Source organism: Aulonocara stuartgranti (genome assembly GCF_965226115.1).
Source record: "Aulonocara stuartgranti genome assembly, chromosome: 1".
Taxonomy (NCBI): Eukaryota; Metazoa; Chordata; class Actinopteri; order Cichliformes; family Cichlidae; genus Aulonocara; species Aulonocara stuartgranti.
Window position 1 is genome coordinate 39,588,675 of NC_138939.1, and position 21,129 is coordinate 39,609,803.

At 39.8% G+C, this 21,129-nt stretch overlaps 1 protein-coding gene and 1 long non-coding RNA gene across 10 annotated transcripts; one reads left to right on the forward strand and one right to left on the reverse strand.

Annotated features, from left to right (window-relative positions):
• Positions 1–570: 570 nt before the first annotated feature.
• LOC309720296 lies at positions 571–8,698 on the reverse strand. 2 transcript variants are annotated; one of them, XR_014280454.1, is made up of 3 exons: positions 8,609–8,698; positions 8,037–8,202; positions 571–1,882 (listed from the first exon to the last, which is right to left on the reverse strand). It is a non-coding gene; the product is annotated as an uncharacterized lncRNA (long non-coding RNA). The 2 variants fall into 2 exon arrangements; XR_014280455.1 differs by lacking the exon at positions 571–1,882 and adding an exon at positions 7,339–7,903.
• Positions 3,749–20,761, forward strand: LOC309719700 (uncharacterized protein). 8 transcript variants are annotated; one of them, XM_082556002.1, is made up of 21 exons: positions 3,752–6,158; positions 6,267–6,503; positions 8,112–8,338; positions 8,580–8,755; positions 8,963–9,007; positions 11,594–11,641; positions 12,243–12,395; positions 12,568–12,696; positions 12,906–12,944; positions 13,485–13,610; positions 14,126–14,252; positions 14,631–14,920; positions 15,155–15,319; positions 15,428–15,562; positions 17,154–17,294; positions 17,894–17,973; positions 18,098–18,121; positions 18,352–18,605; positions 19,613–19,729; positions 19,804–19,925; positions 20,017–20,758. In XM_082556002.1, the coding sequence occupies exons 1-21, from the start codon at positions 6,046–6,048 to the stop codon at positions 20,089–20,091; spliced, it is 2,823 nt and encodes a 940-aa protein (XP_082412128.1). In that variant the 5' UTR covers positions 3,752–6,045; the 3' UTR covers positions 20,092–20,758. The 8 variants fall into 8 exon arrangements, with proteins under 8 accessions (XP_082412130.1, XP_082412124.1, XP_082412128.1 ...); XM_082556001.1 differs by having other exon boundaries at positions 14,631–14,801; positions 14,886–14,920; positions 15,155–15,562; XM_082556003.1 differs by having other exon boundaries at positions 3,752–5,821; positions 6,120–6,158; positions 6,267–6,507; positions 15,155–15,562.
• Positions 20,762–21,129: the final 368 nt, after the last annotated feature.

Genomic DNA, 21,129 nt, shown 5'->3' on the forward strand with positions numbered 1-21,129 from the left:
AAATGCCACATTTTTTATGTCACAGTTAGTGCGATTCTTGATTCTTATGATAAAATGTAATTATATTTTAATCCCACAAATTTCTTTTTTCTTTTTATGAGAGCTCACACACTTAAAGGATATCCCAAAGTCACACATTTTACAACAGCAACCTCATTTTATAAATGCAATACACTACAAAACAAGTGGAATAAAAGCAAAACATTAATAATATGCTTTAGTGGAATTACTACAGTATCTTGAAATTTGCCGTTTCCGTTCGTGCTTTTATTTTGAAGGCAGCCCATTGAAACGGAAATCGTTGCGCTGGGTCACCTGGCTACCGTTTAGCGTTTACTTTCCGTTAGCAAAGTTGTAGATTGCAAGAAGTTTTTTGCGAGTATACATTTGAGCACACCAGAACAAAGGGATTACACACATATAAAGCACGGTATGTACACCGAGTTGTTGTAAAGAAAACAAAAACAGGCTTGTAGGCTTGTGAAATGGGACGGTCTAGCCTCCCTCGCGCTGCCCAGGTTGCCTATCAACCGTTATACTAAAAGCGGGAAACGTTTCATACAGCTTTGTTTGACAGAAACGGAGGAGAACATATTTTGTTCATTTGTTTCTACATGAGCTTTGTGTGATGTGATAAGTATCTGAGGCTGAGACCACACGACTGTAAAACATGATTGTTGGGCTTCATTTTTGTACTGAACAGTCATTTTAAGATTAGCTAGTAAATAACAATTAGCTCATATTGTTCATGAGACTAAAGTCATCTTACTTTGGTAATGTAAATATAATATGGCCAATATGATAGTTATTATCTTAATCATTATTAGTTATCACAGCAGTGAGTTCGAACTCTGTGTCAAATACTGAGCTTCAGTAAAGATTCTATGGCGTTATTTTAGTGCCACTATGCTCAAATTCTTTTTACTTGCGCTCAGAATAGTGGCACAAAAATAACGCCATAAGATTCAAGTTACAATTATTTATATTTCCTATCTCCTTAAATCTTCACTCAAAGACAAGTATGTTTGACAGTGTGTATATAGATGTATCATATAGAAAAGACAAATATTGTTCGTTTAATATGCTGGCATTACTAAATTTGGCTCAATGCTTACATATATGTGTAAAAAGAAAATGTGCGAGCTGTGGTAACTGTGTCTGATAGAATGAAGAGTAGACTGATACATGAAATATTCCTTTATTGGGTGAGAAAATCAGACCATGTCATAACTGCTTTAAGTCATACAGAATAGATATCAGAGCCTTAAACAGGCTGACTTCTGCTAAATGGGTCAAACTGGGCAGAAAGTCTACAAACACATAACATCCTTATAGAATATGATGTAACACTATAGATCAACTTAGCTCAGAATATATAAAGCATATAAACAATTACAGCAATATGATGCAACAAACACAGCAGTGCTACTGATCCAAAATACTCAAAGCTTCATAGAACTGAAACAAACATTTATTTTTAGCTCCATTCTGCTGCTGATACAGACTTTAGGTTTCTGAACATTGAACTTGTTGCTGCCTTTCATAGTGTGTAACTTGAAGGCCCTGAGTACTTTCTCTCACACTGAAAACACTGGGATGATAACATTATTTGAACATTACCTAATAAGACTGATTCAGCACAGACAGTTATGTTAAACTTTCCTAGCAGTCCTTCACAAACAGGGAACAGTCTGTCTATTCTCTCCATCTGTCAGCTGCTGCTGGCTCTTCCTCCTCCTCTTCCTCACACACTGCTGAGTTTGTCCTGGTGGATCATCAGGGGTGCAAAGCCTCACAGATGATGTGCAGCAGTGGGTCCCTCAGTCTGTCCTCACTCTGGACACTTGCAGTTGTCACACATGGAAATGAAATGTGCGATAAGCTGCAGGATTCAGACACAAGTGTAACTTATAAACACACGTTCATACTTTTATTCCACAATCAGAGAGAAAGAAACAGAGAGAGAGTGCAGGACAGACAGACAGGTGACAGTCTCAGGTGTACACACTGCTACACAACAGCACCAGAGAAGGAGGATTTAGTGTTTGTGTTATTACGAGTGCTACACAAGAAGAGTTCCCAGATGGTACAGTGGACACATGTGTGACTGCTGTGATTAAAGCATCTTTCTTTCAGCTTAACGAGTGAACCGTCAGCTCGTTCAAACACACGTTAAAGTCCGTTTGGCTCGACACCACCGAACAGAGGCAGCAATATAACATAGCTAACATTAACAGTGCAGTGAATCCTGCTTGTTGCGATCATGTTTAGGGGGTAGGAGGATGTGTTCATGACTTATGGCAGTTTGCACCAGTCCAGGTCCATCTGTGTGGATTTCATCTTTCCAAGATTCTGAGGCCCAGTACAACTCATTAACCTGTTTTCTTTGTTTTCTTTATTTTTAACTTTCCAGCTTTCCATTGCCATCGAAGCGTTACACCCCTTCTCCTGCACCAGGGTACAAACAGAGCCCCCTACATGGTAGGCTCCCAGGGAGCTCTTTACTGATCGGACAGCAAGCTGCATGCTTGCGGCTGGCTCAGCTGAAAGCCCGCCTTGCGTTGACACAGATAAATAACGCCATTGCTATTGGTGGCCGAACCAATACACGCGCCCCATTTATATCTACAACACCCCCCTTTCCTGACAGCTGCAGCCATCAGTCTACTAAACCTTCTGAAGGTTGCTAACACCATGTCCCATCCCTTATATAACCCCTATGCCTCTGGGAAACAAAGTTCAGCCCAGGGGCGCTATGGACAGTCGAGTATGCAGGCAGAGAGAGACTCTCATAAGACACCTCCTCATCTTGGGCCTGGGTCCAGCTTTAGCTCTTCTGGAGTTTCATCTGCGTCTCCTGCAAAATCTGGAGGAACAATCCCATCACTGCTAACTATGCCAATGAGCTGCAGGCCAGAAGGGAGTAAGACTTCAATGGAAGAGGACATAAAGAAGTCCAAACCTGTGGGCTCTGCAGAGTCTACTTCAGAAACAGCTGTGAACATCCTTATGCAATTTGGACTTGAAAAAGAGGACCTGGAACATCCAATCTCATACTCTGAAGATCAGATCACTCCTGACAACCTGCCTTTTACCTTACAAGTGACAGAGGATATCCCAGTGCTGGCCCAGATGCAAGACTACACTGCCACTTCACCTAGGGTCTTTCCGCATACCTGCTCTCTATGTAACAAGGAATGTAATCAGATGAAGGTAAGTCGAAGATTGTTCGATGTTTTTGCTTTCAGTCAGTTTTTATTTATTTGAAACGCAATGTTTTTTGTTTTGTTTTGGGATTGTTTTTAATTATTTGACTTTGAATGCCATTATAGGATTTTGGTTTTGAAAAAGCTTCATGGATGCTACTTTAAAGTTTATTTGGTTTGTTTTATTCACTATTACTGCATAATGATGACTGTAGGAAGACTACCAACTTGGACTGCAAACATTTGGACAAATTTTCCCATATTTCTGCAATTCAGTATTCTGTAACAGAACTTTTGAAGGATTACAGTCCAGACTAAACTTAACTATATGTCTACCAGATGTTGTAATTTAAAAAACTACTTCAAAGAGACCTTCAGAAACTTCAGTGGTCTGTACTTGCAATTGATAGATTTAATGTCTTTTGACTTGATGTAAACCCATGCGAAGACATTCAAGGCATTTGCTAACAATGGAGCCAAGGCCTCAGATGACGTGATGAGGAAGAATCTGCAAGCATGAAGAACCTGTGCATCAGAAAATGTTGGAAGATGGCTGTTTTTTCATTTGTCTCTGTCCTTGGGCTACTGTTCCACAGTGCTCATTCAGCTTTGCTTTTCCTGGAACTGTTGCTGAATGTAAAAGTTCCCCTTTTTGTCTTTTGTCACTAGAGTGAACAATAGTGTGTTTGGTCCTTTATTTTATATCAGTAGGCACCTTGTTTTTGTGTTATACTAATTTTCTTTGCTCATACTTTAAGTTAGTGTTTCGGTGTCACAAGACTTTTACTACCACAAACATAAGCACCCTGGGCGCAGCGCCCAGTCATGAGCTACACAAGCACCAGCTTTAATTTGACTGATTGTTGAATCTCTCTTTATGGATGTGCCTTCCTTTGCTGCACCAAATTTCACATTTGGGCTCCTCGTCAAAGAAACAGCGCCTTCCTCTTCTGGCCTATTTCAACATCATCTTCCTGTCGCTACTCTAACTGTGATCAACATAGGTGGTGCATTTTGTCCTAATCCAAACTTGGCCTCTCCTGAGACGACCTTCTTGGAACCTTGGGAAATTTTGATGCCATAAGAAGAGCCTGAGTAGGGCTGGGTATCGTCACTGATTTCTAGAATCGATTCAATTCCGATTCACAAGGTCCCGAATCGATTCGATCCACGATTCGATTTAAATCTGGGAAATTTTGACAGTCAGAAATATTATAATTCAGATCAGTACATTTACATATTTTTGTATCAATCAAAAGGAAGCTGACACACGCAAGACTTTATCACAGGTGTAAGCGTCACAGCAGATGCTTTTGTGTCAAAGTAGCTGAAGATAAAACACAGAAAAACATGAAGGTGATTTTCCTGGCCTGGGATTTTATAAAAATATTCTGCAGTACATCAAAAACGAAAGAAAACCATTAATCAACATATGAACATCACCTCTGACATTACAGCGGTTTTATTAGAGACACGGTTAAGCGTTTTACATTTTGAATAATTTTAAAAAGTTTAAATTTGTTCAGTATTGAACAGCAGAAATGAGGTTTTCTTTTCGGAAGAATGTAAAAGGGAAAAAAACAGCGGCCGACAGCCTGTAAACAGCGGTAGACTTGTGCGTAACAAGCAAGCGAATAATGAAGAAAGGGAAACTGTTCTTGAAGTACAGAGAGAGGGAGAGAGAGCTGTGCATCGCGGTGGAAGCAAAACAGTAAAAGTCAGAGTGAATTCATGATGATGTTTATGTGAAGCGTTTGGATCTTCTTTTGCTGCTGGTTCGGTCAATATTGTTTGGAGAGAGATCAAACTAACAGCTTTAGAATCGGCTCATAAAGGGCGTGAACACACAGCGCGGACCCGCCGACAGATCAGAATCAGCGAGCTATCGGCTTTCAGCCCCGACCGTGAGAAAGGCGACATCTCACTGATTCTGATCCGCGGGTCGCGCTGTGTGTTTAAGTCTATGTGCAGAAGCCGTGTTCCTGCTCTCATTTACTGTCTTAACTGTTTGGTGGTTCTTGAAATTTTGTGAGATGTCACCTGAGATTCTGGCATTTTGGGCAAAATAAATTTATATTAAAAAATCGATTCAGGATTTTAATGAATCGATTTTACGTTATCCAAGCCAGAATCGATTTTAATCGATGAATCGATTATAAAAACCCAGCCCTAAGCCTGAGAGTCCAGAATCCAGAGCCTAAGATGACCCTTTTGTTTTGGTTGTTTGTAGTCAGATGTTTGACTTGTGTTTTCCATATATACTAAATAATTTCATCTTTAAAATTGTATCCCAGGAGAGGTATAATGTGTCATGCTTATTTGTTCCTGTTTTGTTTTTGGCCCATGAAGGTTTCTAAGTGCAATCCAGGCTCCTGGCTAATGTTATAATGCTTCTCCGTTCAGTGAAGGACTAACTGTTAATATTTTAAGATTTTTTTTAAGGCCACTGCAAAGTTTAGTGACCTTTTTATCAGCAAGTGATGTCAATGACAAACATTGCTCCTGATAATAATGAATCTGGTCTAAATGTTTGTTTTTTGTTCTGACCACTAGGATTGGGTCTCCCACCAGAATACCAGCCTTCACATCGAGAACTGCAAACTTCTGCGAAAGCAGTCAGTCTTTCTTCTCTGTACTTCGTGATTATGAACCGATATCTTTGGGGCAGCGCAACCATGGTTGTGCCGAAATGATGTCGGGGTTGTAATGCTAGGATAGCTTCCTAAGAACTGTTCATTTGTATTTTTTCATTTTTCTTTGTCATATTTGTTGCGTTCCTGTAAAGCACCTTAATGATTTATTGTTAAAAGGCTGAATACATTTCTAAGTTTTTGAATTAATGAACAATAATATATTTTTAAGGACATTCTACCTGGCAACATCTGACAAAAATGTACCTGTGTTTTTCCACAGATACCCAGAGTGGAACGGTGAAATAGCATCACCGCGAGGGTAAATATCTTCATTTGAAGTCATTTGGCGAATAAAAAAACATGCCAGCATTGGAGCCTTTCATTTTCTTTCATTTAACTGTGCTTTTCTTTTTAATGCACTTGTTAGTGCGTCAGGTGCCAAGCCCTCTCCCGCAACGTCTGCTGAGACTTCCCAGAAGAAAACCAGACATGAGAGTCGTTCCCGTTCCTGCAGCCCCCGCAGTCATCGTGACTCGGAGCAAAGCAGCGACAGGCGAAGAAGGCTTTCCCGCTCTCGCAGACCCCGCACTCATCGTGACTCGGAGCGTAGCAGGGACAGGCGAAGCAGCCATTCCCGCTCCGGCAGCCCACGTCGCCACCGTAAGTAAGTAAGTAAGTAAAATTTATTTATATAGCGCTTTTCACAGATAAAAATCACAAAGTGCTTTACAACACAGAAAATGGGAATATAAAACAATATAACAGTAAATAAAACAATGTAAAACAATAAAACTATAAAAACAGCATAAGAAGAAATTAATCAAATGCTTTTCTAAATAAAAATGTCTTCAGCTGTTTCTTAAAACAATCAATGGAGTCCGTGCAGCGAAGAGACAGTGGGAGAGAATTCCACAACCGTGGTGCCACAGTCTGAAAGGCCCGATCACCACGAGTTTTAAAACGAGTGCGTGGTACCACCAACAGTCTCTGATCTAATGACCTTAAAGCCCGAGAAGATGTATGTGATTTCAGCAGGTCAGATAAATATTGAGGAGCCTGACCATGCAGGGCCCTAAAGGTTAGAACTAAAATTTTAAACTGAAACCTAAAATTTACAGGCAACCAGTGAAGGGAGGCCAAGACTGGAGTGATATGCGATCTTCTCTTGGTGCCTGTTAAGAGACGTGCTGCAGCATTCTGCACAGTCTGAAGACGATTTAAGGCTGATTTGTTAAAACAAGTAAAAAGGCCATTACAATAGTCTAAACGAGAAGAAATAAAAGCATGAATAATCATCTCAAGTTCAAGCTTTGATACCATTAGTCTGAGTTTAGAAATATTCCGTAAATGATAAAAACAGTTTCGGACCAGCTGCTTAGAATGCTGCTCGAGCGACATCGAGCTGTCAAATAAGACACCGAGATTTCTAAGGCTTGATTTTACGTAAGGGTCTAAGAAGCTGATATGCTGTCTAATTTCTGGGATCATATGGTCTGGAGCAATAATTAGAGTTTCTGTTTTATCAGAGTTTAGTTGGAGAAAATTGTCATATAACCATTTGTTGATTTCTGTCAGACAATTACTTAAATTAGACAATTTATAAAACTCAGACATTTTGAAGGAACAGTATAGTTGGATGTCGTCAGCATAGAGATGATAGGAGATATATTTATAGCGCTTAATAATCTGGCCTAGGGGAAATACATAAAGTAAAAAGAGAATTGGACCCAGGACAGATCCCTGAGGTACCCCACACGGCAAAACTGTTGATTCTGATGTGACATGATTCATGCAAACAGTAAAAGATCTCTCAGACAGATATGATATAAACCATTTTAAAACAACACCAGTAATCCCAAACAAGTTCTCGAGTCTGTTTATCATGATACTGTGATCTACAGTGTCAAAAGCAGAGCTGAGATCCAGCAGGACCAGCACTGTGTATTCTCCGTGACTTGCAGAATAGGAGGAACAGTCATTCCTGTTCTCAATTACGCAGCCGCCGAAGGGAGAGACACAGAAGCCAATCACGATCTCTGTACAGGTCCAGACGCAATCGCAGGTCTGTCCAACAAACATTTTGAGAACTAGGATCAATCAAGAAGATTTAGCTCTCCAGTGGATTGTTAAAGGGTGAAATATAACATATATATAAAAATATCAACTTGAAAAAACTTAATTGGTGGACAGCATTTACCTTTTGTATCCATGCTGGGTGTGTGCTTTGAGATGTTTCTGAGTTATTAAGTTCTTTGATCCATACTTTTTTCAGGTCCCGGTCTCATTCTGACTCCTCGTGGTATGACCGTCCTTCCTCTTCACGATATCGATCACGCTCAAGGTGCCGCGAGAGACGATCCTCACTGAGAAGAAGAGATGAGAAACGTTCATCACCGAGGAAAAGCTGGGAGAGGCGATCGTCGACTGAGAGGTCATCTCCGAGGCGAAAGAAGTCAAGCAGCTCAAAGATCTTGGCAAAGAAACTGCTGGAAACATCAGGTTTGAAAATTGCTTCATGTTTTATTTTTTTGTATGTACTCATTAGTTTTTCTAAGATCAAAGTTCTCCTCCCCCCTCACAACCTTAACTTTACTAATGTAAAGGATAAATAAAGACCAGTGCCACCAGAAATGTCAGCATAGTTTTTTCTACTATTATAAAACTTTCAGAAACGGTAGATGATTTTCGAGACTTGGCACCCACCAAAGTGTGAATCTCTTTTGCACCTGTGGTCTTTTAGCTCTCCAGTCCTTATCAAACCAGTCTGACCTGGAGACTGTCGTCAAAACTTTGGCTCCTGCCCTGCTGGCTGAGCTAGTCAAGATGAAGTCGTCCCCATCAACATCATCATCATCGTCCTCACGTTCTGCATCTCCAGAAACAACTAAAGGGACGCCTAGCACAGAGAAGACAGAGGTGACTTCATATTATGCCTTTTTTCATGAATGCACAGTTTTGGACAATTTATAATGTGATCAGTGACAGATGACGTGATTGTTGATGCCACACAACCAAGATTAAATCTTTCAACACAGATTTATACAAGCAGATAGTTTGAGTCAAGTTGTCATGATGAAATCTGCATTTGGTTTGTTCATAATTTTCTTCCCTGTGTTTCCACAGGCTGGCAAATCTTCCCCTCCGACCATGGTGAGGCTACAAGGGACTGTAAGTAGTCTCTGTCACAGTGATGTGATTTCTGCTATGGAGAAAACATTTTGAAAAACTAAGTCAGTTGTTTTGTTTAGGTCAAAATTACAGGTATGTACACTGAAATTTGTTCACTGTTCAGGGGCGGATCTAGAGAAATTTTCTTAGGGTGGCAAAGAAATCAAATAGGGTGGCAAAATCGAAGCCTTCTTATTTTTCAAACACATATGCAGGTGGTTACATATGGTTAGAATAATTCAAATGCAGTAAGTATACACGTTTTTCATATAAATATAGTCTAGAACTTAATTATTGTCTGTAGCCCACATAATTACACACTTTAGTTACATAAAACATGTGAGTTTCTGTATAGCCTGTATAATAAATAAATATGTAGCCCAACAAGTATAAAATCCAGACACACTGTTAGAAAACAGTCACATTGTTACAGCTTAAATGACACAAAATGTCAGAAATCTGCACTGTCATGAACAACAATTTAAACCTAATTTTTCATGATTTGTTGGATGAACCCACTGAGGTCTGAAATACAATCGGCCATTTTTGACTCCTTTTGAGTTTACGTTTGTATTTCACCCTCAGATTGTTTCATTTTATTTTGTTCCCCTTGCCTTGTTTGGTGTCATTCTTTTCAGCTCAACTGAATTTAGTTGTTTTTTTCACTGACATACTGCATTAGTATTACTGATCTGAAACCACACAAAGAACGTAAAATCCTAGTAGTATGTTTTTACTGTAAAAAAAAACCACCACAGTATATTTTTATAACTTGAAATGCAAATATAAATTGTACATTTTGTAAACATATACAACTATTTATCTAAAAATGCAGCCGATACACCTGCCGTTTTTTTTTTTTTTCATTTTGTATAAGAATTTAAAAATATTACTACAACTAAAATGAGAGAACAATTAGGTGTCGCACTAAGATGCCCCACAAACTATGTGTGCCAGTAAAAAAAAAGTTTGTCCACCAAAAGACAGAACAGCACAGGGACAAACCTGCAGGCCTGATAACAGCAGCTGTATCACTCCGCTGGTTTTCTACTTAGTGACAGTGTTTACATTGCAAATGTGCCTTTGTGACATTCATTAGTGCCCTCACTGACACACAAAACAAAACGACTACACAACAGAACTACACAAGACAACACACTAAGTAAACACTCCACACTAAACGTCACAAATCTCCCACATCTAAAAACTCTCTCTCTCACTTGCTTGCTCTGTCTCGCTGCCGTTACCGTCACTCCTAAAACGTTTCCCTCTTCCTAAACAATCAAATCCCACGCGTTGACTGTTTTTTTAATTGGTCGACATGGTACATTTAGGAAGGTGGTGGCTTTTTTTCTTTCTTTACTGTTTTCGTGCTGTCCTTACAAAACGCTTAAAACACACACACACAAAAACGTGACGACAGTATTTAGAACAAAGCGTGGCTTATATATATTATCATAACTCTGGATTTACTGGCCTGTAATTAAAATTTAAAAACTTTGAAGTCCGAATTTTCAATGTGGGCTGAAATAGAAACTCAGCGTGGCTGCAGCTTGTTGCTGTGTCAGCTTACATCAGTCATGTGATTTGGAGGTGCAGCGTGTCCGTGGACCACAGAGGGTTAATAACACTCACCTTCCTTCCATTTCCAGAGTGTAACATCCACCCACCTGTGTAAAAAGCGAAATTCCCATGGTGTTGTTCAGAATGTGCTCTGGCACAATCATAAGCATCGCTTGCTACTGAAAACAAGAAAAAAGCCGGTCCTGCTATGGGCTGAACCATTTGTTAATGGTGGAGGGGGGAACACTATGCAATATTTTCAGTTTTAGCATTTATATTCACTGTTGACTGTAACTACGTTCAAACTGTTAATGCTGTCTTATTTTAATAAACAACACTGTCATATGCAAAACTGGGGTGGCACTTGGGGTGGCAAGGGATCATTTTAGGGTGGCACTTGCCACCCCATGCCACCCTTCTAGATCCGCCCCTGTCACTGTTATAGATGGATGAGTTCATTGACCTACTTGTGAATCGAGAGAAAGTTCCTCTCCTGTTTGTCTCCTGGTTTGCTTCTGCAATCTAAGATAGATATTTATGCACCGTAGCTACAATTCTCTATAAATATACTGTCCATTCACGGTTGTAGTCCTGCATTCATTATGCGGTTTAAAGTCAGTTGGTTATCCTTACATTTCTTCTACAGTCTCGCACCCCTCAAATTCATAGTTACTTTGGATTATACTGAGCTCTTATATAGTCATCCCCATGTCAGGAAGCTTCCGCTCAAGTCTAATGCTATGAAAGCATACACACTGTACTTTGTTTTTATTTTGCTGTGTTGCATTATGCATTTTTTAAATCTATATATACACATTGCACTGAAAACATCCTTGGAATCGCACTGGTTGCTTGCAAGTTGCCACAGTTGCTTGTGGTTTGCATGGAAGACTCCAACTTGTCTGTAAATACTTGTAAGCTCATGACAAGTGCTCATGTATGATTCTTAGTGTGAATGTAGTAACTTAACAGTTTTGGTAGTAATACAAACTAATGTATGTTCGTTGTGTGTGTGTTTGTAAGGAAGCTGCGGTGGCACCTAAAAATACAGCCAAGGCTACGGAGGCTCAAGTAGGTGTAAATGTAGAAAAATGTTAAAAATTCACTAGGGATGTCGCAATACCAGAGATTTTGTAGTCAGTATAGACACCAATAGAATTGCACCATTCTTGGTTACCAATTTAGTATTGTAATAAAACAATTATCTCATGTACTAACACATACTAAAACTCCTTTATTGAAAAGCTAGTTTAACATGTTCAAATTATATGCACAGTCAACCAGGACATGGTGGTTTTGAGTGCTTAAAAAGGTTTTTCCTTCCCAAGTTTGACATGTGCAATAGTGCTGTTTACACATTGCCTTTTGGGAATCAGTTATCACTGTTTATGGATCCACCTTAAATGAAAAGTACTTTCATAGCTGACTCTTACTGCCTTTTTTGTCAGTGAGTCAAGGTAGAGCTGCACTACGTGAAACAAAGAAAGAAAAAAAGAAGTAAAGGAAAATTAGCATCAGAAACATTTTGTAATAGGTACCTGATTGTGTTCATAGTTGTAGACAGTGCTCAAAGTGAGGTTTATAAGTTAATGTTTGCATTTTTCAGATTTCTGTCTGGAATTTCTTCCATTGCAATTGTGAACTGATCCTGAAATTCTTTTCGTTTGCACAGCTTGTTTCGCTTGATTACAAGGTGCTGTTAATAAGCAACCTGCCAGAGTATCACGATGGCTGTTACGCAGAGGAGGACATCGCCGGTCTGCTCACTCGACACCGATTTGAGTATTACGACGACACGATCTACGTTATACCACAGGCACGCATGGTAAGCACCAGTTTGCATTGGGCTGGGTTATGACCTTCATTTTAATGGCGCTCTAAATCTCTTTTCTAAGACGACCTAACTAACATTTAGTTAGTTAATGCATATTTTGTGAGTGCCTGTCTTCATGGTTATTCAGTAAAAATCAGTGTTTGGTTGTTTGTTTTTCCTTCAGGCTTTTGCCCTCATGCCGACAGCAGTGGCAGCTAAAAACATCGTGCTAGCATCAGAAAATCACGATTTTATTCTCAGTGGTTCTAAACTTCGACTGCAGGTTGAGAAGGGCAACATTTTAATGACGCCGGTAAGCACTGTGTGTAGATAATGCAATCTACTGTTGTGACAGATGTTATTACAATTATTTGAAAATATTTGTTTCTGCTTGTTTATTTAAAGTGTGATTATAAATGTAAAAAATATTTCTTTTTGTAGAAAAAAATACCTTTAAGCTGAAATAAATCGAACCGAATCCGAAGTGATGTAATGATTTTGAACTGTTTTTTTTCCTTTCAGCTTGAGTTTTATAAGTCTCTGATGAAACGGCTATGCTATGTAAGTAACGCACATATCTCAGAAACAAAGACTGCACTCGAATACCTTTAGATTTATTGGTCAGAGTATAAAGTCATAACTGGAAGCACTCACATCCAAGTCAAAACACCTTGAAAAATGGGGACATACCCGTTTTTTCAGATATTCACACAGGGCTAGGAAAGGTTTGGAGAACTCTTTTCCTGGAATAAATTAAATCCTCATTTAAAAATGCATTTTGTATTTTTTTTAAACATTTGTTTAACGATTTGAAACTTGTGCAAAAAATTAGGAAATTGGGAACGAGCCAAATGCGTTTTCCACGGCACTGTGTGTACATTAGTTTAAATACTTTTTCAACCAGTGTTATCAAAAACAGCGAGAGCTGCAATTATAAATTGTTTGGAAAATGAAGATAGCTGCCAGGGTGCATACCTGCTGTGTGAATATAAGTGCAAACTTATGGCCTTGATCTTGGAGCTGTAGTATAAGAATGTTTGGAATGTCATACTGTTTGTGGGGTTGTTGTTTTTTCACGTTAACCCGGTTTTCTCGAAGCAGCAAGTGACTGACAATGGAGCACGATTAATCTACATCAGGAACATCTCGCCAGGCGAGTCCCGGCATCTCAGAGAAGCTTTGAAAAAAATGGATTGTGTAAGAAACTACCTGCCTCTTCTCAACAAGGTATAAACACACTCATAAATGCCAACAAGTGCATGTGTTAGAAGTCTGTGAAAGGCTGTGTGAGATATGTGCTTGTGTAAGTGTAATCTTAACCATACAGAAAAATTGACAGATTAACCGCTTGCACACCAAACTAAAGGACGTGCACCAACCTTCATAAATCCATCCTTCAAAAGAGATAATGTGTCTAGATTTGGATGCTACTTATCTTGAGGAAAGCACAACTGCAAAACTATAGCGATAGTAAAGAGAGACTGCCGATAAGCTGCTCGCTGAGCAATTCTTCATATGCTCATGCGCACTAGTATTTATCACATTACAGCATTAGTGCAGGGGTCATGTTGAGCATGGCTCCAGTGCATCATTGAGCCAGGATTTCTGACTCTTGAATCCAGTGAACTCCACAATAAAGCTGTACTTAGTTCACTCTTTCCACGTGTGCTTAGCACTTGTTTTCTAACATTTACAATGTGAAGGTAAAATGTTCAGAATACATTTTCTTTCTTGTGTTTCAGGTGTTTATCGAATTTCAGTCTCTTCGTGATGCTGATCGCCTTGGCGTTTGGTACAGCCTTCTAAAACGGCCCACCGGCCACAAATTGTCAAGGCTGAAAATACCACAGTGTGGATGTACCTCACTGCGTAAGTGTTTTTTAAATGGGATTTTAAACAAATATGATTTAAACGGAAACAAAAAGATGGGTTAAGTTAATGGAAGGTCATCTGGTAAGACCTTTCTTTCGCTTTCTGTTTGTGCTTGTCTCTGCCCCAGACACATGAGCCAGAGCCATTACTTAAACTGCACTTTTTCAGTCTGGCATTTGATCTAACCCACTAATCGTTGTTTTTCTGATGTCTATGATACCTTGGGTATCTGTAAAGGTGCTTAAAGTTCAAATAAAAGTCAAAACATTGATATTACTGGATCATTGTAAACATTAAAAACCTGTTTTGCACCACTCGTTTTTCCTTTTCTTTCCCCCACAAAACTTTTAACAAAACTTATTTTTGCTTGTGCAGCACCAAGATTGCCAGACAAAGCTTTGCCAGACAGCGAGGTTGCTGTTGATGGTGCAACTGTCCCAACAGAAGATATTACCATCCCACAACGCAGCACTTCACCATATTGGATCACAATGACAACTAGTCCCTTTGTGTTCCCCACTGTCTCTCCTTGGTTCACAATCCCAGGTGAGAGAAACAGCTGGAAACTAAAATTAACCTCCAGATATAAAGTGTTGACTGTTACTAACTGTGTCTGTTTTACACTTCTAGAGTATTTAACTGTCAGTGAACCTGATGACATTGAGGTGAGTGCATCTTATAAACCCAGGTTTCATGTGTTAAACAGGAATCCTTGAGTAAATACCAAGAGGTGTCCATTTTTCCAAATACTCACCTCAAAAACCACATTTCTTTTTTTCTGCTAAACTTGGTTTCATTTTGTCTTCTCTATGTGCTCAGTAATAATAATATATTTTTTAAAAAGTACCGCAAAGTTTCTCTTCGAATAAACTTTGGTTCTTGAACCTTGTGTCTTGCAGAAAGCCCAATCTCAAGGTTCTACGTTCTCCACCATCATGTTGACCGGTTTGCCAGAAGGAAACTACAGACAGGAGGATGTCACCAAGCTGGTGTGGCGTTACGTCCCTGATCAGACTGTTCAGACTCTGTACTACAAAATAATCGTTTTATCACTGCAGAGGAGGGTGAGGAGTAGACCCAGCAGGCTGATACAGAGAAATTTGCATTTGCAAATTGAATTCAATTTAATGATTGATATTGAATGTTTCCTCTGCATCATTTTTCCCCTCCAGGCCTTTGTGTTTTTTAACAGCTGGGATGCGTGCTGCGATTTCGCCAGGGATTACCTCAAAAATCCAGTTACTGTTGGAGAGTGGACGCTCAGAATCCACATTGTTTTACAAGACATGCTTCCTGGTACAAGTGAGGTATGAAAATGGAGCAATCGGGGGCTGTTAAATCGGGGGCATGCTCCTGTTTCACTCAAACTATTCAGATCCCAATCAAAACAGATTTCTCCTCTAAGGAGTGAGCACAGCATCATCCTTCTCTGGGCTAATATTACTAGAATGAGAATACTCAGAGTACTTTATTGATCCCTGGGGGAAATATATTGGTTACAGTACAAACAGTAACACAGACAGATACAAGAAGTAAGGAATAGCACAATATATACAATATATACATACATATAAGTCACTCATTGATAAATATCTGAATAAGAAATGGAAAAACTAAAAATATGCATGAATTTCAAATCAACTATTTATTGTTACTTCGTCTGTATTTGTTCTAGTGATGGGATTTCCGGCTCTTTTTAGAGATCCGGCTCTTTCGGTTCGGCTCACTAAAAAGAGCCGGCTCTTTCGGCTCCGAACCGGCTCTTCAGGTTGTTTTGTTGCTTTAATTAATTTATTATTAACAATAATATAAAATTATGCACAAAAGGAATTACTAACGTAAAAACAAGTGGTTTTATTTATATATGTTTATATATAAATATATGCGGTGGCCCCTAGAGACAAAACACGTACAAACTCCAAAACACATTTCTAGCATGAACTGAACTTCCAAAGCAGAGCTACTAGATCACTTAAATTACACAATTGAAAGCATGTGTGTATTGTTTGTGTATTTATACACAGGCACTCATATATATATTCAAATAATTTTAAAAAAAAGTTCATTTACCTGTTATTACCACACACCAAATCCGGTCGTTGGTACTTGCTGGCTTGTGTAGCCACAAGATAACAAAGGCTCAACACTGCGCCCAGCATCCTGGAGCACTTCTGTTGTCTTTTGTACGTGTTTTGAGTTTTTATGTGCTTCTGAGTTTTTATATGCTTCTGAGTTTTTACGTGCTTCGGAGTTTGTACGTGTTTTTACATGTTTTGGAGTTTTTACGTGTTTTGGAGTTTGTACGTGTTTTTGAGTTTGTACATGCTTCAGAGTTCGTACGTGATTTGAAGTTTGTATGTGCTTTGTCTCTAGGGGCCACCGTAAATATACTTTTATTTATTCACTCCACATAAAATGTAATAAATAAATCATATAATACAAAAATCAACTATTCACATTTCAACTTTTAACTATTTAAATTTTCAGCTTTTTCCTTTCACAAATTTAAAGTGAAAAGAACACAAAACACTGCAAACCACAACACAATTAAATATAAATTATAATATGAAAACTAAAAGAACATGCATATTCTCTGTCATATGGACCTGCATGAATAAACTTTCTCAATCCTTTATCATCTGCAACCGAAAATAGTTGTGGATGATTACTATACCTTTCTAATGTTGTTGTCCCTGCCTCTCTTTCTCTCTCTCTGGCTCTGTTCCTGTGCTACTGAGTGTAACTACCGCCCCTCCCCCCTCTGCCCAGCGTAAAGCACAAGGCCCGCGTGCAGAATGAAGCGGGAAAAAAGTGCGAGAGAGAGGCTGAGAGAAAGAAAAAAAAAAAAAAAAGCAGCAGGCTCGGGTCTCCCTGATCTTAACGCTGGTTGTTTTTCAGCATGTTCCAGAGTCGGAGTCTCTGGAGGACCGGCTGCTGAGTGTGGAGGTCTCCGAGGTGAATGTGGACCTTGTCATGATGATCATGGAAGTGGTGGCGTCCATCGCTGCTTTTGTCAGATTCTTGCCGCTTGCCAACAGGGTACGATTTCATAAACACGTGCAACTGTTTTATGTTTTACAGAAGGCTGCAAGGCTTGTCATGGTGTCTGCTGTTCTTTTCATATTGAGAAACATTTTAAATGAGTCTGAAGGAGACTTTGTGGTTTTTTAACACGAGTTGAGCAAGTTTAAATAGTCCATGTACAGACAGTCCCTGCGGCAGGCAATCTGAATTACACATGCCTTTGCAAACACTGGTGAAGAAGGACTGCCTGAAATGCACCAAGTTCTCAACCAAGTAGTAATCTTATGACCTGTTCAGCCTTTTGTCCTGGCCCATCGAGCAGGGGAGATCCCTGCAGTTTGAGGCAGCGCTAAGTTATTCTTTTAGTGTTTCTTGCTCAGTGGTTTTATTGTTCAATCAAAACTTTGCAAAAGTATAGAAATATGTTTGCACTTATTTCCCATTTGCAAGTTTAAAACTCCAAGATTTTTTTTTCTTTGCCTTGTACTATCGTACAGGGCAGTAAAGAAACTCGCCAGGACAAATTCTTTATCGCCCTGTACAATACAAATCGTGCCTGTAGCACACCCATTGAGTACCACTGTGTTGCTCAAATATCCGTTCTGTTCTCTCAGATATGCATTGAGATGGCCGAACCTGGTGGATTAACACAGGTGATGGAGAGCAAAGTCACCAAGGACTATTTATCTGCTTGGTAAGTGTGTCCCACGATCAGAAGTGAGAAAAAGAGGAAATTTATTTTACACTGTGTTTCTTCATTTTCTTTAAAGTGTCTTCATGTCTGTCTGACCTTGTGCTTCTTTCTCTCCTCTTCATAGCAGTAAAGCTGGACGTATTGAGTCGTGAGTATCTTTCTTTTTCAGCTTTAGTGGCAGAGTCAAATATACCATACGCTCCTCAAGGTCGTCTGTAGTAAACAGTTCCCAAAGATGCAAAAAGAGCAGCATGTGATTTAGATATAAGCAACTCTAGATTAGGAATTTGAAATGGAATTTCTTATTTCACATGAACATTTTGTGACAACAAACCTCTTTTCGTGGTAACCTACTGGCATCTTTGCTTTCAAATTCAGTTTGAAGAGCCTGAAACAGCGTCTGCAAGACTCTGGTGACAACCTCAAAATGAAAACCAAGAAGACCGCAGAATCGACTGATGCAGTGACCAAAGGTGACTGCCAGGCGGAGAGCCAGAGGACCGAGGAGGAAGCAGGGACCCAGCCCGATGCTGCAGCCGCCCCTGCTGGACAGCAGCCAGAGCCCAAGTGTCCTGATGACGAGACACAGGAGGGAGAGGAGAATGATGGATGGAGCATGGCCGACATTAAAGGTACAAAGAGCTGCTTTAAATCAGCAAAATACACCGCTCTGACAGCCAAAACACAGTAAAGTGAATATAAAAAGACAAGTTGTGATATTTTGTGGCTCTGATCTCATATTTGTGCTCCTCACTGTGCTACAGACATTCAGCCTGGTGGTAGTAATATATTTTATATATGTGGTGTTTAAGAAATGCTCCGTTGGTGCGATGACTATGTCCCACACCATCACCAGCCTGAGATTTTGATACAAGGCAGGATGGATCCAAGATTTCTGACCCTACCATCCTAATGTCACAGCAGAAACTGAGATTCAACAGACCAGGCAGCGTTTTTATTTTACAGCGTTGCTGAGCCTGTGTGAATTGTACCCTCAGTTTTGCGTTCTTAGCTTAGAGAAGTCGAACCCAGTGTGGTCTTCTGCTGCTGTAGCTCATCTGCTTCAGTGTTGGATGTGCTGTGCGTTCAGAGATGCTCTTGTGCATTGTAATAAGTGGTTGTTTGGCTTGCTCTGGCCTTCCGGTCAGCGTGAAGCAGTTATTTCATTCTCCTCTAAACTCAAAAATGCATTTCCTCCAGGGAACTGCCACTCACTGGATATTTTCTGTTTCAGACGGTTTTATGTAAACCCTAGAGATGCTTCTGTGGGAAAATCCCAGCACATCAGCAGTTTTTGAAATGCTAAGCTCAGCAAACATGCCACGTTTAAGTGACTTAAATTATTTTTCTTCTTCATTCTGATGCTCAGTTTGAATTTCAGCAGGTCACCTGACCATGTCTACATACCTAAATCACTAAGTTGCTGCCATGTGATTGGCTGATTAGAGAGTCGCATTAATGAGCAGTCAAACAGGTGTACCTAATAAAGTGGCCGATGAACGTTTCAGCTTTTCAAGTAAATCGAAATCATTTGTTCAATTATTATTGAGTTATAATTGAATGTTTAAATATGTTATAAACCCAGTGGCTCCTGTAGCAGATTCGTTGATGATTAACGTGTCGCTCTTTTCATTTTCAGTTGTGGCTAAACGCAGGAGGGAGCTTGTCGGAGCTGAGGCAAAGCCATCTCGCTCTCAGTCTCCGTGTGTTGTAGCAGATTTCAGACTGCCTCAGTTCAACCCTAACAGCCCCATCGGTCAGACACACACACTCTAAATTCAAATGTGTTGTTAATACTTGTCTAATCTTCCTGTTTCTGCTTCTCTGCAGGTCAGGAGTTTGTGGTCCCTAAATCAGGATTTTTCTGTAACATCTGCTCTGTTTTCTGCCTGAATGAGAAGACCGCCAAGGAACTCCACTGCTGCAGCCAGAAACACTACGACAACCTGCAGGTACGCACGCACATACATATACACGATTCAGCACACAAAATCACACTGTTGGCCTAACGATGTTTGTTTTCTCACTTTTCCCTTTTTTTAGAAATATTATGAGGAACGTCGACAAAGAGCTACAAAAGCTTTGTCTCAGACGTCTCCAGGCTCCGTTTCTGACTGATGGACCTGATCTACTGTATTTTTAACACATAACTGTGCAGAGTGTATATATATGTATATGTGTGTGTATGTGTGTCCTGGATGACTGTGGATATGTTTGCGGTTTTGTGATTTGTTTCTTATTTCCTGTTTTACTTTGAAAGTTCATGTCTTATGTCAGTGTGTTCAGTTTTACCTCTCCCCTGTCTCGTTAGCCTGATTTCTCCCAGCTGTGTCTCCCTCCCTCCCGCCCATTCCCTAATTACTCCCCTGTGTATTTAAGCCCTGTGTTTTCCTGGGCTCCCTGTCGCGTCGTACCTTCAACCTGCTGTGTGTTTGTAATGTCCAGTCCTCCAGCACCTCGCTTTAGAGTCTTGTTTTCCTTTTGTAAGTTTTATTTTGTCAGTCATTCTTCCAGCAATAAAGCTGCGTTTTCAGTTTATTCCCGTCTCCAAGAGTCCTGCATTTTTGCGTCCACCGCTTCTGCTCGCCTGCCACACAGCCAACCATGACAATAGCAGAATCTAGTATAACATGGAAACACCTACCTGAAACACAGACTTTATGTATTTTAAGTACTTGAGTAAATGTTCCCACTACTATCTGCACTCACTTCTGAAGATATTTAGACTAGTGAGAGAACTCTGAGCTCCTCCGCTTCATGTGAGATTCACTTTCCACTGTTTCCTTTCTTTCTTTCTTTTTTTTAAATCCCTTTCCATTGCATTAATGTCTTGAAATACCAGGAAACCAAGCATCTGCCTCTGGAGACTTTTGACTCAAAAGGCAATAAAAACCAAAACAAATGTAAAAAAATGAATACAGGAAAAATTCCATTTTCACAAATGTCAAAACATTTTTTAATTAAAATTAATCTTTTTTTCCTATTAAAAAGTTGTAAAAATGAGTCCAAGGCCATGATGCCATAGCAGAGGATGTACTTCCTGAGGGAGCTGAAGAAATTCAACCTGCCAACACGGGCGATGATGCAATTCTACACTGCAATCATCGAGTCCATCCTCAACTCCATCACCGTGTGGTACGCTGGAGCCACTATCAG

What these genes read in the sequence shown, in the direction of transcription:
- LOC309719700 (XM_082555997.1), top strand. Translation starts at nt 6,046, where the DNA reads ATGAACAATAATATATTTTTAAGGACATTCTACCTGGCAACATCTGAC. An exon ending in CTAGCACAGAGAAGACAGAG is followed by an intron (nt 8,756 to 8,962) that starts GTGACTTCATAT and finishes GTGTTTCCACAG; the next exon opens with GCTGGCAAATCTTCCCCTCC. An exon ending in AACACTACGACAACCTGCAG is followed by an intron (nt 19,926 to 20,016) that starts GTACGCACGCAC and finishes CCCTTTTTTTAG; the next exon opens with AAATATTATGAGGAACGTCG.